This window comes from Motacilla alba, chromosome 14 (genome assembly GCF_015832195.1).
Source record: "Motacilla alba alba isolate MOTALB_02 chromosome 14, Motacilla_alba_V1.0_pri, whole genome shotgun sequence".
NCBI lineage: Eukaryota > Metazoa > Chordata > Aves > Passeriformes > Motacillidae > Motacilla > Motacilla alba.
In genome coordinates, this window is record NC_052029.1 from 8,733,564 (window position 1) to 8,752,155 (window position 18,592).

The following is an 18,592-nucleotide window of genomic DNA, read 5'->3' on the forward strand; positions in this document are numbered from 1 at the left end:
ATAAAATACTTAAAAATCATTTTTCTGATGCTCTTTTACAGGTGCGACTTGTGTTAAACAATTAATGTATATCTCAATAGAGATCATAATAATGTTTCATAATAGTGTTTCATATGTGGGCTTTTAAGATTGTGCATAATCAAGGAGTAGATAAGCAGAATGTAGTCAGTGTACATTGTTGTGTCAGTTTGCATCTTGCAGGCATCCAGCTGTCTTCTGCCACAGATGACAGACTCCTCTTTCCCTCGCTGGCTGCTGAGGGGTGATTGCCTCTGCTCAGATTCTATTTTTATTTGACCTGCAGTCAATTGTGTATATTCTCCATTTATTCCCTTAGACCAAACTGGACCTGGCATGACTTCTGGTCTTTAAAGCTGTGCCATTGAAAGGATTGATATCTGCCAGTGACTGCCATACTAAAAAGAAAATCCTGTTCTTGCTTGATTTTTTTATATTGCTTTCTCAGTTTTAGTGTTGGATTATAAGCTTGACATTTTTATAATTTGAAAATAAAAGCAAAGAAATGCCAGAGTTGACCTTGCAGGCTAGGAGAAATCTCAAGTCGTTCTTTGGAGATGTACCTATTCTTAGAGAAGGTTCAGTGTCTTTGATATAACTGCTGTAAAATATGTAGGTCTTCCTGTGATTTTTCCCTAAGTTTTGGTTTTCAAAAGATCTAAAATAGAACAGAGGATGAAAGCCTATCAGGGAAAACCAGTCCAACTTCAGATTTTTAAGTCTGATTATAAGAAGCTGTTATCTCAGGAAGCCTTGCTTGTCCAGCACTTATGATTTCCCCTGAGCAGGAGAAATGCTAATTAATGTTCACAGAGCTAAGACAGTTTAGCTGAATGGAGAGACTGCTTTTTATTTTCGCCTTATTTCAAATTTTCCAAACAGACCAAGGTTTTAGTTCACATTAAAATAAATGTAGGCCAAAACCCAGCTGACATGATGATGAGACCAATTTGGCTGAGTACACAGGCTGAACCAGTGGAGTCAGTGTAGCATTAGATAAGAGCTGAGGCTGTGCTCCAAGTTGAAATGCTCCTGCAGTGAAGACAAGCCCTCAGAGAAAGACGTCAGAGAGCATAGGAAGCTTACTAGGGCAGAGACTAATATGAATGAAATTAAGTGAAAGGAAAATGTAAGCTGTCAAGCCTCCTAGCTTGGGCTGTAATATGCCATAAATAAATTTCCAAAAGATGTTGCAGCATTTTAGCCAGAAAATGTAAGACTGCATAAATGAATGGCTTCTTACTGATGGGCTTTGCAGTGTCTTTATAATAGAAATGCTATAGATCATGTTCTGCATGGGCTGTGTGTGTCTGTAGGTGGGTGCTGCATCCAAATTCATCATGTTGTGTTCTTCCAAGTCAGGGCTGTGTTCAGTCTGTTCCCCGTGCAGGGAGAGTGGCTCTTGGCAGCCATTCTAATGCTGTGCCAAGGCTTCTCTTCAGAACTGGTGTTTTCATGAGTTGCAGTGCTATTATGCTGCAGTTCTTTGGCTGCAAATTACATTTCTCATAAAAGACAGTATAGAAATAAATTTTGTTTTGTCCTTTCCAGTGGATTTTTTTTTTTTAATCATTGTGTCTGAGAAATAAATCAACACCCATAGAAAATGGCTTTTGGGAAGCAAGGTTTGATGTAGTCATTTGAGGTTTTGCTAGTGATGGCTGAATTTAATTACTGGCTTGTTCTCATTAAAAGTGGCAGCAACAGAATCACCAAATGTGCTTTCAAGCTACTGTATATTTTGGCTGAAAATGGTTGAGTTCACAAATGTATTACATTCTTTTATCACCAAAAGAAAGTGTACATGGTATCAAAAGTAAAATTTCAGCATTTTAAGAACTTGTTTAGGCATTTCTAATCATGGGTTCGTGCTATGCAGATGTGATAATCATTATTTTTCAGCCCATTTTAATTTAAAGTGACACCATAATGTAAATGAATGTACTAAGATATGTTTATATTCTGTGTATTTCATGTAATAAACATTTACATCATAAGTCTGTTCATTGTTGCACATGCACTAAAACCTTCCCTGCTTTACAAATGGCAGACTGCTTCCCTTGCCCACCTCCCACTGCCACCCCAAACCTTACCATAATAGGGGGAGTAAGAAACATGACTGTGCTTGATGTGCAATTTGTACATTATGGTTTTAAGAAGGAATTCTTGCAGTGTATATAACAATATATTTGTAAAGGAGACATTCTTTGTGCATTTTGTTTTCAGAGCAATAAGAAATTGTGTCTTTCAGGCTCCTGGACAACATTTCTCTTTTTGATAAAATATACTGTTAGGAAAGAAAGTGTTTTAAATTTATAGGCTGTCTGTTAAATTTAATTTTTTTTTAAGTCCTAGACCACCAGTTCCTCTATTTCTGCTTCTATCAGAAGAAGAAGCAAGCATACTAATCCAGTCCTTCTGGAGAGGTTATCGGGTAAGAGTAATCTATAATTATTTTGCTTGATGTTGGAAACTGTAGGACTGTGAAGGCCCCAGGGAAAATCCTTACATAAATTTTAAGTAGGGGATACTATAAATAGCTGCTGAGACCCCTATGGCTCATTGGCTTTGGATGTTGCTCTGCCTTATGCCTAGTGACTTCAGTTTTTTTACAGGCATTTATGCTGATGTAATCTCACTGTTTTCCTCAACAACAAAAAATCCAGAGAAATTTGATTTTCCAAAGGGCAATTAACACTGAACAATTTTCTTTCTTTAATTGGAAGTTGCTCTGGGTAATTCTCAAGGATGGAGTGTCATTTTGCTTCATGCAGGGATATGTGAGTGAGTCTGGAGATGCATGAGGAGGATTAGTCAGGTCTGTTGAGAAATGAAAGCATCCAGAAAGAAAGGACAAGGAATTGAGACCAAGAATGAGACAGGAGATTTATGAGAGGCATGAAGGCTGTTGTTCAAGGAAAAGGGAAACAAAATGACATGCAGATGTTGTAAGACTCACTAGTAATACAGCACTAGTGCCATTCCAGTTTAAAAGGGAAAAGCAAGGTGCATAAAATAAATACAAAGAAAATTGTCCAGTGCTATTATTTTGGAGGGTAACAGCCATACTGACCCTAGAATACTAAATAAATTATTTTGAAAATCCTGAACAAGTTCTGTCAGTTTTTTAAAAAGCTCTAATACCTTCACACTCAAGGAAAAAATGGACTTGAAATTCAGGTGACTTTGGTGATGAAGAAATGTCTTTGACTTCCTTTATCAAAACTTAAGCTTCTAAGTAGCCTCCAGATATAGCAGCAATTTTGTTGTGATGGACAGTGAGACATCTCTGGATGTCAGGTGTTCTTTAAATAACAATCAGTTTAAAACACTGTTAAGTTCTCTACTATTTTTAACAAGCATGAATATATAAGTGGCTCCTATAATGTGCTGTGCAGCCAAAGACAATGAAATACCTTGAAATGTTCTTCTTGACTGATGGATTTTTGTGACTCTTTTTGCTTGTTTGTTTGCCATTATTTTTCTTTTTTTGAACAGAGACAGCGTTGACACTAACATTAATTAGCACTGACAGTATCCCTGCAGGCATCCTTACAGTGGGGGCAACCATTATCCAATAACAGTTCTGTTTGCTGAACACTGCAAGGTTGCTCAGATATCTTCTGCTTCTCTGAAAGCTTGTGAAGGGCACAATCCTTCATTGCATAGATGAACTTCAGGATTTTCACACCAGTATTTATCATTCTAAACCAATTCCCAGAAATGAGAGAGAAATTCTAGCTATAAAAGGTAGGAGACATAAAAAATAATTCAGGCTATAAAATTAGCCATTAATGTTTTACCTTATTTGAGGTGAAAGAACATGGGGTTTTAAAAATCAAAAATTGCAATCTGAATATCAAATAAAAACCATAAGTAACAAATTTCTACACAGGGCAATGTGTTATCCTTGGGCTTGCAGATTAAGAGAACACTAAGCTTAAATGGGATTTCATCACATTAATGATAAGTATGTTATGAAAAATTATGAAAGAATTTAGATTATTTGCTTTCAAAATAAATAGCACAGTCAGCTAACACTGATTTAATGTTAATAGCTGATAATAAATGAATACTTACAAATAATGCCTTTTTGCACTCTAAAGATATTTTTGTGTCAACATTTTAAACTATTTTCTGAAGTTTTTCATTAAACCTTGTTTTATAATTCAGAGGATTTAGAACTTTGAAATACTGCCTTTGAAATAAAAATGTACACAGTGTGATAACACTGGATAATTAAATATGAGCACACAGATAACAGGAGAGTGTGATGGAGGGACAGGTGCTTCATCCCTGGTCTTCTAAGACACATCTTCTGTGGACTCATTTTTTGAGGTATTTTCTTGACCGTATTGATTGAGGCAGTAGAGTTTATCTAGTTATATAACTGACTGAGCATCAGTCTTCTCTTGCTACTTCACTTGTTCCTGCTACCTCCAGCTGTCTGAGCATGCCAGTATCAAAAACACATGGTAAAAAATGCAAAAATGGATCAGGCAGTAAAGGTTTTCTATGTCAAGGGGGAAAAAAGCTATAAGTACAGAATCTTGAGAGCTCTGATAAATAAAGCATGATCAAACCAGTAAATTCATCCTTATCTGCAGCACTTTTCAGGAAAACACTTGTTTAATTGTTGTAGTAATAATTAATGGCTGCCATCAACCAAGTCCTTGCAAGAATCTTATACAAAGACATTGGTGGGCACTCTGACAATTATTTCAAGTTTAATCAAGAACTGAATTCCACAACAAACAGCAGTGGAAAATACAGCTGCTGAGTTCTTTGAGGAGATCACAGAAAGGAAGACATCATCTTGAGAGGGCTCCTTGAGGGCCAGGAGGAGCACTCAAGTAAGACTTGAGACAGCTCTGTCATCAGAATTCGTCCTTTTCACTTTCCACCATCATTTTTATTGAGCTTCCATTCATCTGTCACAGGCCAAGGCAGTATTCAGCTAGGTGTCAAATTTCCAGGCACTTTTCCAGCAAAATATGATATATTCCTTCACCCCTCTACTGCAGAATCTTTGCTTAGTAACTTTTTTTTTTTTAATGGGCTCCTTTTAATCTTTAAAATTTGCATAACTATTCCAGACTAACAGAAATCTTTCATTAACAGAATTTCCTCTGATGCCTGGGGGTGAACCTTCAGTGTTATCCTTATCTGCTGTGCTACATGTTCTCACCTAGCACTGAAAGCATGGGGTTTTGGACTAAATCTTGTAATATCTTAGAGCTGAAACTGGACAGCATTATGTAAATATTCAGTGCTATTTTATACACATCCTTTGAGCAAAAGCTGAAGATAAAAATGCTCCAATTTTGCTTTGCATCTCACAAGGTATAGTTGTACTTCTGCTATCACAGTTTATCTTGCTTTCCAGCAAGCTGTGGCTACCAGCAAAGGCTTAAACCCAGAAGGTCACACAAATATTCCCTGTTATTTACAGCAAGTGTAGGAGTAAACTCTCCTTTCAAAGCTAAGACCCCTCCAGGGCTTCAGGCAGTGCTGGTCTGCAGGAGAGACATGTCAGTTGTTTGGACAAGATTCTTGACTCTCTCATTATTTGCCTGGAGATTTTGCTGCTAAGTCATGGCTTTTTCATCATTGCACTCTGGTTTCAAAGCAGAAGAACTTTCTAAGGCATTATCAGTAGGCTAAACTGCATTATAACTGTGCTGAACTATAATCTATTAAGCATATTTGGAACTTTTTAATGTATTTTGTTACATTCCTGTCACCTGTTTTACTGCAGGTGGCATATCTGTGTTCTTTTTTTCTTTTTTGGTCACTTCTCTAAAAAGACACTTTGTTCTGGGAGCTCATTTTACTGCTTGGAGTTAATGCTGACTTTGGAGTATTTGAGTATCTGACTCTGCCTTTATCTCAGAACTCTGTATTTCACTGCACTGCCACTGTTTTATTTGCTCAGGGAGACTATGCAGAAGCTACTATACTTGCCTTTTATCTTTTAACTGTCAAGAATTATTGTCTTTATTTTCAATATACAGAGACAGCTGTGGCCCTGTCATGGGCCAGAATACAGGTCTTACACGGCTGAAGTTGTAAATGGACACATCATGTTTTCAGAAATTTTATATCCAGACATAGAGGTAGTAGCCTCTTGCATGTCTGTCATTAATATGCTTGTGTCCCATAAGCATTTCCTTAACCCTTTCCTGTGCAGACAAACTGACTCCATGTAATAAGGAATTATTTGGCTTATAAAATCATGCATGGCAGCATAAAAGAAAAAAAATGTCTCTTGCAAGCCTAAAGAAATTATCCTGTGTTTGGATTATATTTTATATTTGAAAATAGTATCTGATGGATTTATTAGACCATTATCTTTTTTTTTTCTGCATAGCCAAAGATGTCACTAGTAGCTGTAACTTCTTTAATTTTTAAAATTTCATAGACACCCTGTAAGAAGCCCTTATAACTTTTATAGAAGATACAACAGAACTATATCAGTATAATGGAACATTATTTGAGCTCGAAGATGTAGCTGATCTCGAGTCACTGAGCAAAAGTCTTGTCTGTTTTTATTGATTGAGTAACCTTGTATTATATTTCTGCTCGCCAATGCAGTGTCTGAAACATAGCAAGTTATCTTCTCCTAAGTGGATTGAAAAGTGCTGTGTGAGTTCAGCTACTGTTTATTGCATTCTTAGCTGCAGCACAGAGGAGAAATCCTGGGAGGAAAGAATACTTTTGATAAATAATTTAAACTGTTTTCTTTAAGGTTTGGGGTTTTCTCTAACTAGTGGAAAACTAAGTTGTGCTCTTGTGCTCTGTATGTGTCTCAGTAAAGTGGGAGAAAAGCAGAGTGTAATGGAGAAGAGCATATAATAGAGTTCATGTCACAGAGCAAACTCTTCACCATGTCCTGTAAGAATACAATATATACAATTTTAGTTAGACATTTTCTAGGGAACTAAGTAGTTATCCTCCTGCAAGCAAAAAATGTGTCCAGGAGAAACTGAACTTATTGCTGCTTGTTTCTACCACGTTATTCCACTTCAGACTGAATTACTAGGACATTGAACCTTAGAATCATGGACTGGTTTGGGTTGGAAGGAACCTTAAGGATCATCCAGTTCCAGCCCTGCTGCCATGGGCAGGGACACCTTCCCCCAGAGCTGACTGCTCAGAGCCCCATCCAAGCTGGCCTTGGACACTGCCAGGGATGGGGCAGCCACAGCTTCTCTAAATGCAGTCCTGAAACAGAATGACATTTTTAAATGTAACACTTAGGAAAAAACCCAAACCCCAGAAACTGCATTTTAAAAGTAATTCAATTACAATTTGAATGTGACTAAGAGAATAATCCCCAGTGTCCAAGGTGATGCTGGCTTGTCCCTTTCCACTGCTGTTCAGGACAGGATCTTGTGCACTGGAGGCAGTAATTGTATGAATGCCAACAGTGGGCAGCACACTGCTAATTAATCAAATCCTGCTTACAACAAGTGCAAGTAGCAGAGTGATAAAAGCTGTTGATGTAGCTAGTTCACTTCTACGTTAGTGGGAACTACACCAGTACAAAAACAATACTGGAAAAATGCAGCTTACATTTAAATTAAATCAAGGCCTTTGACTGTTGTTTTTTTTTTTTTTTGTGGAAGCAGAATTATGCCTTTCACAGGGTGATTGACTGACAAAGAATTGGTACCATGTAATGCAGTCCAATTACTTTAAACAACAGATTAATGGCTCTCCTGTTTGTGAAATTGTGTGGGTGGGATTGCCAGTCAGCCTGTTTGCAGCTGATGGCAGGTGTGAATCAGGTTGATGGAATAAACTTTCTTCTGCATGACCCTTCATGCTCCTCTTCTGCTCTATTATTTTGGTCAGTGGGTTGGTTTTATAGTGTTACGCTTTTCTAAAGGCACTAATACCCTTCAGCATAAGGCTTTAAATTTTAATTAACTCAAAGAATTAGCATCTCGCTGCAATCTCATTCCCAGGAGTCCTTGGTAATCAAAGTGATCCCCTAATAGACATATTTATGTTTTCAATTGGATTTGTCAATTATGTGGATTTTATTTCTGTGTAAGCTGAAAACTGAAAACCTCTGGGATTTTGCTTTTACCTCAGACCCAGCAAAGAGGATGGCTGTCACATATTTGCCCAGCCACAGCCTTGTGAAAAAAATTGTATCCTCATCCTGAGTGACACAAAGGTGTATAATTTTAGTTTTCTTTTCTGATTCCCCTTTCACAGGTTCGTTGTGACAGTGAAATACAAGAGCTACGTCAGTGGCAAAAGAAGCTGAGAGAGGAGAGGTGCATTAATGAGGTAGTGAGAAAATTCTGGGCTAAACAGGAAGCCAAAGGTAAGTGAATTAAATCGTGGGATTTTTTGGTTGGTTTGTTTTTTACATTGTGTTGACTATTTAGACTTTGAGTTGTATTAAAAAACAGGCCACACAGTAGGACACTAATCCTGAGAGGGAAGGTAATGTCTGGTGGAAATACCTGGCTGTTTCTTTACAGTCAATACTTACTCTACTTGAGTTGCCTGTGCAGCTGAAAGTGGCCATGAAAAATACAATATAGGGCCTAAATTCAATATTTTTGGAAAACTATGACAATTTGCTGGCACAGTGTTTTCTGGGGCAGGATTAGACACCTACCAGCTACTCATCAGCAAAGCTGATTGTTACCAGATGGGTTGTAGTACAATTCTATCTGGTAGATATTCTATTGGCATTTTCCTGTAGTTATTTACAGCAGAATTTGGTCTGTACAGTTCTAAAAAGAAAAAAACAGAAAACAAACTCAAACAACCTAAAGAATTGCCAAGGGAAATAAGGCCAGATTGCTTCTGGCACTGTAATGTATTATTTTTTGTCCTGTTTGTAGACAAGGCTTTACTGACAGGGCCAAATTACCCTTCACTTAAGCACACAAATAATCCTCATCATCATCAAATTATGATTATTTGCCCAGCCCCTCTGTCTGCTCGTGCAGGATTCCCTGGCTCCTCAGCCGTTGTGCATTTTCCCAGGCTCTGTGGCTGCCTGAGCTGATCCCTGCAGGGAGGGACCTCCCCGGGCAGGGCAGGATGGTGGGGTTGCTCAGCTGTGGTGTTCAGGTGCAGAAGAGAGGGAAGTGATGTGGTAGCAGTCAGCTCAGTGTCCCCTGCAGTCTGATGGCACTGTCACAGCTGTGCTCTTATGGCCAATCTTTGCCCTGAACTACAGGAGAGTGACCAGTTTTGGTGATAGGAGTTTGTTACGAGGGCTCTGTAGATTCTCCAAACATTTATTTACATTTATGTTGCAGTTTTAATCTATGAAATATCAGGTTTTATTTACCAATCCTTGAAATTGCCTAAGGGATATTTTGTAGCTTAAAATAATTAATTCTGAGGAACAAAATCATACATCTCAACAGTATTTATTTGTGTTTGTATATATGGGATGTTCATATGCAGTAAGGAAAGTAGAATTCTGGATTTTTGTAGCTTAGACCTAGAAGATTGAATCATGTAATAACAGAGAACAAAAATGATGAAAAGATAAAACCAGTGAGACATTGTCTTCCAGCAGACTTGACTGACATAGAAAGAAAATGTTGGCAGAACAACCAAAGTTTTCTTCAAGTGGGATTTCATAGCCTCTGTACTACAGTTTATTATGAGTCCACATGGTAAAAAAATATAGGCATCTTTTCTTTTTAAAAGAAAACACAGATATATCTGGCTTTAAGTGTCTGAAAACAGTGAATTCAAATTTCCTATCATAAAATTATTCTCATTATAAGTTTAAAACATAAAAGATGATTTTTTCTCTTTGTAATACATGGTTAATCCTGTCAGTGTTAATTGTTGGGAAATTGCATTTCTGGAGATAATGATAGAGGTTGACCTCGCAGGCTTGCTAATGCCTTTTAAGTGATTGCAATTTAATGTTTGTGGCTTGGACTCTGTTTTCAGTTTGTTAATATTTTTATCATCTCATCAAGGCATGCTTTTCCACACATTCCATTGTCCATGATACCAGCAAATGTTACAGATGCATGTTTCCCTCTTCTAAGAAACAAACCTATATATTCACAACACACCAGTGTGGAAAAGGCTGAATATGATATTAGATGATTACACAGTCATAGTTTGCAGTCTTCATGCATGTGAAATCTTAAAAGGGAAAATTACAAGTTGATTTTCAGAGAATGAGGTGAACCCATTGTCAGAATGCTGCAACAAAATAAAATAGGGGCTAAGGGTGGACTGTGTCATTTGACAGTTGAATTGATTAAAAAACTCCTGTGTCTGAAGAAATTTAATCTTCCTATAAACTATACTTGAGTTATTTTGGAGACTTATGTAGTGATAAGACTTCCTTTGCCAATTGTTTCAAAAGGAAAAACAAATTTCCTTTTAATCACTCTCACAGAGCTTTCCTGTCATCAAATAATTTACTTTAGGACTCCAGGACACACAGCTGTTTCATCACATCAAAGAAAGTTGCAAAATTGCCCCTTTTCAATTTTTTTTCTTCAACCAGTATAAGTTTATACTGCTAATATCACATCAGCTTTCAATACTATCACACTGTTTCTGTAATTTCTTAACTGAGCTCTGCTAAGTTAATTTAAGAGTATCCACACATCCAATAGCCTTGGGGCCCAGACAGATGGCTATTTGGAAACAGCTGTACTGGTTGGGGAAGTTACTGTCCAGGGGTTTTCATTATCAATCTCAGCTGTGATGCCATAATTCATTTTGTTAGTGCTCCAGCTGCTCTTTTTTTTCTGCTCTTATTATCCTGCTGTTTATTAGTGTCATAAAATCCTATTTCACTGTAAAGTCAGCAAGGTTAGTTTAACTGCTTTCACCAGTGATTCCATCCAGCCCAGCTGACTTTCTCCTGAAGTGGATTGAGAACACTCACACAATAATGAATAGCATAACACAACTACTTTTTAACCTTGTCTTTCTAAGTTTGGTTTAACTGAATTAATTAATTCGGTTAATTCAAGTAATCCCCTTTAATTAAACCACTGAGCTCTCTGTATCAAGCAGACAAAGCATTTATTGTTACTAAAACCTCAGATATCACAAATAAAGCATTAAGATTCATGGTCAAAAAAGAAAAAGTAGCATTTTAAAGTAGATACAGCATTTTATTATTAGGAAAAATAATGAAGGATCTCTTTAATTTGTATATAACTCTGTTTATTAGATGCTGTAAACAGTGTTGAATCTAACTGTAGGGGATGAATGGTGAGCTGCCAAATAGCTTTTAGAAAATGATGACTCGAGCAGTAATGTGATTCTATTGACACTACTAGAAAGATCAGCATACCTTCCATGGAAATATCAGCCAAAGACTCAGTTAATGTGAGCTAACAGGCAGAGTCTGCTTTGTTGGGATTTTCAGTACAATGAAACCTCATTGCAAGGGTCTGTTCTAGGCAAAAACATAATTTTATGAAAATGTGTTTGTATGTGATACTTAAAAAAAGGTAGTAAGAAGACATTAGAAATGTAAACTGATTGTAACTAACAAATCCAAAGTAATTCTTCATTTATTTTTTGGATTTCAGAAAGCGTGTTAAAACACATCCGTTAATTTTGAAACAAACAGCTGAGTTTTCATTAGAACTGCACCAGAATGAAATACTTCTGGAGGGTCTTTTTCCAGTTGAGACCACAAGTCTCATTTTTATGGGGGGATCCAGCTCCTTCCCATTAAAAAGGCAGCCCTGTGCTGCCTTGCCAAGGCTGCTGCCATGCTCCCCTCCCTTGGCAGGGGCTCTGCTCTGCTCTGCTCTGCTCTGCTGCCTTGGGAGGCTTTTCTGCTGGCTCATCCTGACAAGCCCACGGGCAGCAGTGAGCCAGCCCCTGCATCCCGAGCAGTGACCCAGGGCAGAAGCGCCCGGCTGGGATGGCCACAGGAGCTGCTGTGCCCTGGGAGTCACGCTGTGGTTTGCAGGCAGGGCTGTGGTGGTGCCTCATGCAAATCCCTGATTCACCCCCTGCTTCACAGCAGGAGAAACTTTCCTATTTGTTCGTGTGAAGTTCTTTAGTCTTCCCTCAGTCCATACTCTTCAGTCTTTTACATCCATCAGTCCATACATCCCTCAGTCTTTTATACTCTTTATTATTAGTTTTGCAAAGTGCTCTAGGATAGAAAGTGTGAAAACTGCATGAAAATTACTTGATGCATAAATAGCCCCTTGCAGGACTGCTGACCTCTTTTAATGCATATGCTGGCAAACTTTCTTTTTGGAAGTGTGTTTCCTTCAGCATGTATCCAGGATCATAAAGCTAGAGCGTTCTTGGCTGACATTTTATTTGCTATACTGCTCCACTGCTGTGTAAAATTACATTCCACAAAATGATCTGTATTTAAGGTATGACAGTCCTTACTCTGAACAATTTCAGACTGAAAATGCAGAGATAAGTATAAAACTTAAGACTCAGTTTAGTGACTCACAGCTTTAGACTTGAAGGGAGAAGGAATTTTCTCTAATACGGCACAGCTGATGGGATAAATTTGTTCCAGAATGTTTTACAGAATTAAAAAATTGTTTGCTCTATACAGAAAATACAGTTAATTAAAACTCAACCTCCAGAGAATGGGAATGAATAGGATATTGTGGTTCTGAGCACCATTTGGTGCAAATTTAGTACTGATGGGACAGCACTGGAAATGAAAAAGTGTCTGTCTACAATGAAAGGAATTTGAAAAATATTTAAACTTTTAAATGAAAATACCAAAATCTGCATTCATCACTTATGTCACCAAACACTGCTGACACTCTGTTGCAGTGGTTACTTCTCTGCTGTTGGAAAGACCATTGCTGCTGTTACACAAACAGTATTTTCAGCTATGTTATGTCCTAAGGGATTTTTTTTTCTTGTTCTTACCTGCATAAAATTTGTGAAATTTTACTTCTAAAAATCAGTATTCTTAGGGAAAACAGTAAAAGAAAACATATTCCTGGGTTTCTGGCAATACCAATTGTGACCCTGTTAGCTGGCAGGTCTTACAAATCAACCATAGCCTGGGCTTTGCAAGGCACGTGTGTAACAGAGAGGGCACAGTGTGTGGAAAATGTACTGAAATCAAAATGAGACAGAAAGTAATCTTCACAGCAGGTGAGGGGGTGATTTCCAGATACAGGAGGGAATATTCTTCTACATTCTGTTCAATTTTCAAGCTGTATTTTTCCTTTGGCAGTACGAGTTATTACTTACCTATCTGGAGAGATTTAAAAAATATTTCTTTCATGGAAATAATCTTTTCCCTTGGGAAGATGCATCCAGCAGTACTCTGAAGAACTCAAAATGGAGGTGTTCTGGAAAATCCTTGCAAATATGAATGAGATACAAGAGAGAACAGGATGCATATTTATGGTGCCAGAGCAGGAGCAGATGCACAGTGTCAAGAAGCAAAGAAATGCAGTCCCTCACTCCTGCTGCAGCTGTGGTGCCTCCACCTGAACCGTGAGGAAGGGTTCAAAAGCTTAATACCAAGTTAAGCTGAACAGGGGAAGTCTAGTCTGCATTCTTTTGAAGGAAGCCTGTATGCAATCATATCACATCAAAGCTGAATTAATTGGAGAACAGGAAAATGTTACATTCAGAACCCAGAAAAAAAATGGCTACACTGTGAAATGTCTTTAAATTCCTTCCATAAACATCCTTATTACTGGGGCCATAAATGAAGTTACAACCACGTGCGTGTTTGTAGGACTGAGTCGTTTCCCACAGAAAATACTGAAAAGAGGATATATTTATAAATGGGAAATCTTACACTAGGCTTAAGATAATATTTAAAACTACTGCAGGTAATAATGTTGGATTAGGAAAAGGCATGGTCTGAATAGCTAATGGATTTCATAAAGACTGCATCTCTGTGGTTCATTTAGGAAAATTCTGCCCTGTAAAATGTAAGGAATTAATCAGTTTTATGTGAGAGTTTCTTTTTTCCCCTCACCACTTTCACCAAGGGTGGTTGAAATAACTGAGGAAGATATTAAACAAAATTATTTGTTCCTAATTTCATCTGCCCTCCTTTTACTGCAGCTGTAATTCTTTAATTAATCTCACAATGGAATTCTTGTAAGCAATGACCTCCTCATATTCTATGGTTTTACACTTTTAATCTGCTATATTATTTAACAGATTTATATACACTACATATATATTAAGATCTTATATGTTGAATGTATTTTTTCTACTAATTTGGTTTCAAACTAAGCTTTATAAACAGGTTAAAAGTGGAAGGCTGCTTGCTGTCACTAGGACACTGCACTTAAAATAATTTCACTCTCCTTTTTTTTAAAGACATGACTGTATTTACAGGTATTTGGTTTCTTCTCTCTGAAAGCAAAAGTGCTGCAGTCAAAATGGTTTTAAAGGGGGGCATATATATGATTGCTTTTGATTTAAAAGCACATGTATAAAATTCGACTTACATAGAAGAAGACCTTAATTTTTTTTTAAAGGAAAAAAAAAAAGAAAATCAAAGAACAAAGCAGTACTGAAGGCCGAGTATGTGCTGGTGGTTTTCATCAAGCTTAATTCAAAATGCTTGAGATGTTTCTGAAAGTTTAATCTTGGCACTAACAGCTGAGAATGTAGTGATAAAAGTCATAAGACTCATGATACAGAATCCAATTTATTGGTCCACACCCTGGACTCAGACATCTTTGAAAATTTATAAAGATTACAGTAACATTTAATTTCTGAAACTACGTTGGGAATGTTTGAAAAAATAAAAAGGAAAGATGATCATTTAGATAAACTACAGCACGTGATCTTCAGAACTGTGCTTACACAGGCACAGCAGTGGGCCTGTGAGCACAAGTCTGAACTAATCCTCCAGTACCAAAGCTGTATTTTCACTGATCACTCTGCAGTTGTTAATAATCATTTGTAATGGAAAAAAAGGAAGATTGCAATTTGGTGATTTTTCTGTAATTAGATAAACTTTTTTTTTTTTTTTTTAAGAGAGGAGAAATTCTTCATGGGTTCTGCAATCTTCTTCTTTTTTTTTTCTGCTTTTAACCTTAAAAGTGAAAAACATTGGAGCATTTTTATTGAAAATGCTGCTGGTGATTTTTGTAAGCCATTTAGATAAGCAAACCCCAAATTTCTGTTTATAACTATGGGCTGTATTAGAAGCCTGGAGAAAAGGCTGTCTCCAGCTGAAAAATAAAACCTCCAAATAGTCCTGCAGCAAAACAAGATTTGAGACTCTTGGTTAAAAAAATAAAAGGGGGGAAGTGAGGCAGGGAGAGAAAGACCACGAGCTGTTAGTAGAGTGTTGAAATAGGATTCAGGGAATACAAAGAAGTGTCTGACAGATTGCAGAACCCAGGAGCTGCTTGCCCTGGCTCCCTTGGAGCCCTCCCTGTGGCATCAGCCTGCTTTCTTACCTGATGCTTTGTTTCAGTCTGCACAGGAGTGTAAAACTGGTAACTTCACAGAACCTATCACATTTTGCAAGGTGGAATCATGTCAGACATAAGAGGGGCTAATGGGGATAAATGCAGTTTCCATGAAGCTGCACAGCAAATCTGGAGTTCTGGGCTTCTGCCCGTGTTGGTTTCTGCCTGTAAATCCCCAAATGCCTTTAGCTGAGGACCTGCCACTCAGGCATGATTTCTACTTCTGGTCAGCTCTTTCTGTTTTCATAATTCTCTTTTTCTCTCTTGAGTATTTACTCAAAATACTGCATTAATCAGATGCTCTGGAAATGCACTGGTTGCCTTTGTTCTGGATTTTCTTCTCAGTTTGTGTTCCATCAACTGTTTTGTTTCTGTGGCTGTCTCTTCGTAAATCTCAGGTCATTGAATGATTTGGAGGACACTTGGAGACTTTTAAATAATAGTCTCCAGTACATCTAATTCTCTGTAGTTTTTTCTCTCCTAACTCAGGTGTTCATGGCTGTTGTTCATCTACTCCAGTATTTGTATCTCCCCATATTTCTCTTCTTTTTGTACACCTTGCATTGTAAAAATGTCAATTAAATATATTCTAATGAATTCTGAGTCTTCCTGTCAAAGCATGAGGAAAGCAATGGTGCATTGCACAAACAAATTCTGCTAGAGATCTTCCAGCCCTTATTTCCCATGTGCATCTCTGAATGTTGGTGTTTGGAAGTCTCCTGTGTGTCAGCTCTTGCTTTGCTAATCTGATCCTAAGTGAATTAAAAAAATGTCCTGAAACTTTTTGTCCTCTAGAGTCATGAAAGCAAGACTAAGTATTTGACAAACTCTGCTCCTGATTTGGAGAATTAGATTTGTCCTGTCACTGTTAAAAATCCATTTTGCAGAAGCTTCTTCTGCTGAGTGATCCTCTAACAGTTCCATTCCAGATGCATGACTTACAGGAGTGTCTACGGGTAGGAATAATTTCCATTTTAACATTTGTTTGGTTAATATATCTGTATTCAAGAGATCATTTCCCTATCACTAGTGACTGAATATTTCCTGGAGTGAAAGTTTCACTAATAATTGTATACAGGCAGACTTCCAATAGTAAGAGGCTAAAATTATAAACCCTTTATAAAAAAACTTTCTCTTTAAAAGTCAGGTCTTATTTCAGCAAGATTGCTGGTGGCTCCAATTTCATGTTCAGGCTTCTTTGGCATTTCATTGGGAGGCTAGGGTGAAACTCCTTTCTATATATATATTTTACTCTAAGCCCCTGCTAATAAGCTATTCCAATAGATTTTCTTTAATGGATTTTCATCTTCTTATAGTCTGAGTCCATAGTATTTTTCATTACTGTTTTCAACCATTTGAATTACTAAATGTAGTTCTTAGAGTTCTGTGAAGAAGAAGTGCACTCTTTATAGAGTGTGGGACCATAAACCTTCCTAAGCTACTGTCACAAGCCAGCTGTGTTATCCAGCAGTGCACAAAGTAGGTCACAGTTTATTCACTGTTATGCTGAAACAACCAAGTGTCAAACCAAAACATCAGTCCTGTACATTAAGATGAGGGAAAATGATGTCTGCCATCCAAATTAGATTATAAGGATGTTTGAACTTATTGCCTAAATAAATAGGACAAAAGCTCCAAGTTTTGCAGGTTTTTGAATTTTCCCTTCCCAGATACATTCCAGGGCTTCCTTTAGCCATCATCTGTGCCTCAGCATTGCAGCACAGACAAATGAGCTGCATTCCCAAGGAACATGGCAGACCAAGCAGTAGATGGCTTTATTGTAGTAGGAGTAGCAGGTCAAAAATAGCAGATAACAGTTGTGCCCACCTCACCTCCAAAGAAATTCATCACCCACTGGTGATTATTATTGCAGTGGTGGCTGTAGTGTCCTATGATTTAGAATGTGCATGTGACTAAAGCTTAGTTTAATCAGGTTTTCTCACTCAGAAAAAAATTAAGAGTAAGGAGTAAAAAGTCTGAAAAATACAGTAAAGAGACTGAAACATAGTGCTGAAAAATGAAACAGTTCTGATAGGAGAAACCACATGACCTATTGGGGTAGAAATACCAGTACTAGAAGAAATAAGTGAGATGTGAGATTTCATTGTTTCTTAACTTACACTGTTACAGCACTTAAGGGCCTCAGTTCCTCTATGTCTCAGGACTTCAAACAGGAGCTGATGTTTTCAAAATAATCGAAATATTGATCATGCTGCCAATGAGCATGATTCTGTTATTTAATTCTAATATTGTGCCTCTTTAAATTAGGCATTCTCTGTAGATAAATTTCATACATTTAGTCACACAAACATCTTGGGATTTCAAGTGCCTGTAATTTTCCTGAGTCCAGCTTTGTGTGAGAACAGTTTTCTTGGCATTGCCCCGAGACTGGCAGCAGTGGCCATTTGCAACCCCTGCTGTGTGAATGGCATCCTGGGGCAGTTTGTTCTGCCCAGTTCTGTCCCTGTGCCTTTCCCCAGCGTGCAGGAACGCCCAGAGAGCACGGGGAAGGGTTTCCACTGCAGCAGAAGCAGAGCTGATGGCCACAGTGGGGGCAGCTGGCCCTGCAGAGCTGCACAGGGTGACCGTGGCAAGAGGGATGGAATGGCAACGGTGCTGCTCAGGGTCTGATTTTTGTACTTTTTAAAGTGCACTGGAAACTGAAATGGGTTTCTCACTCTGTTGAAAGAATGATAGGACTTCTAGGACTGAAATGGCTAAAATTCAGCATAAGGAATGGTGCAGTCGTAAGCCAGGTTGTTGATGTTGACATTTACACTGTTCATTGTGTTGTCTGAAAGAAGCGGGCTGGATTAGCAGGTGGTGTAAGTTGTTCTAAACATCTTCCTTAGGCATTTCAAAATATTTTAAGTGAGCTAGTTCAGTTTGAGGTGTCACAGCCTGAAAAATACATTTCTCCAATGGAAATTTCTAGCAAAAAAAACGTAGCCAGGCAGCTTCTTTCTCCATCTTTCCAGCTTATCTGAATCCTGAGGACATCTTACTTTTCTATCTGCATAGGACGCAAGTCTGTGTCAAAAACTATTTAAATAACTGCCTGAAATCCAGATTTATGCTGACAGCCTGTGCTTCCTGCTTGGTGTGATGTGATTGGAAATTGTTATGCTTAAGTAACACAGGTTATGATAAGACAAGGGCACTAG

At 37.8% G+C, this 18,592-nt stretch overlaps 1 protein-coding gene across 1 annotated transcript in view; it reads left to right on the top strand.

Annotated features, from left to right (window-relative positions):
- IQCK (IQ motif containing K) overlaps positions 1 to 18,592 on the top strand; it is a 38,925-nt gene that overhangs the window by 17,435 nt on the left and 2,898 nt on the right. The window contains exons 8-9 of the mRNA XM_038150815.1: positions 2,368 to 2,452; positions 8,245 to 8,356. Of these exons, the coding sequence (XP_038006743.1) occupies positions 2,368 to 2,452; positions 8,245 to 8,356 (197 nt within the window). The remainder of the gene's footprint in view (positions 1 to 2,367; positions 2,453 to 8,244; positions 8,357 to 18,592) is intronic.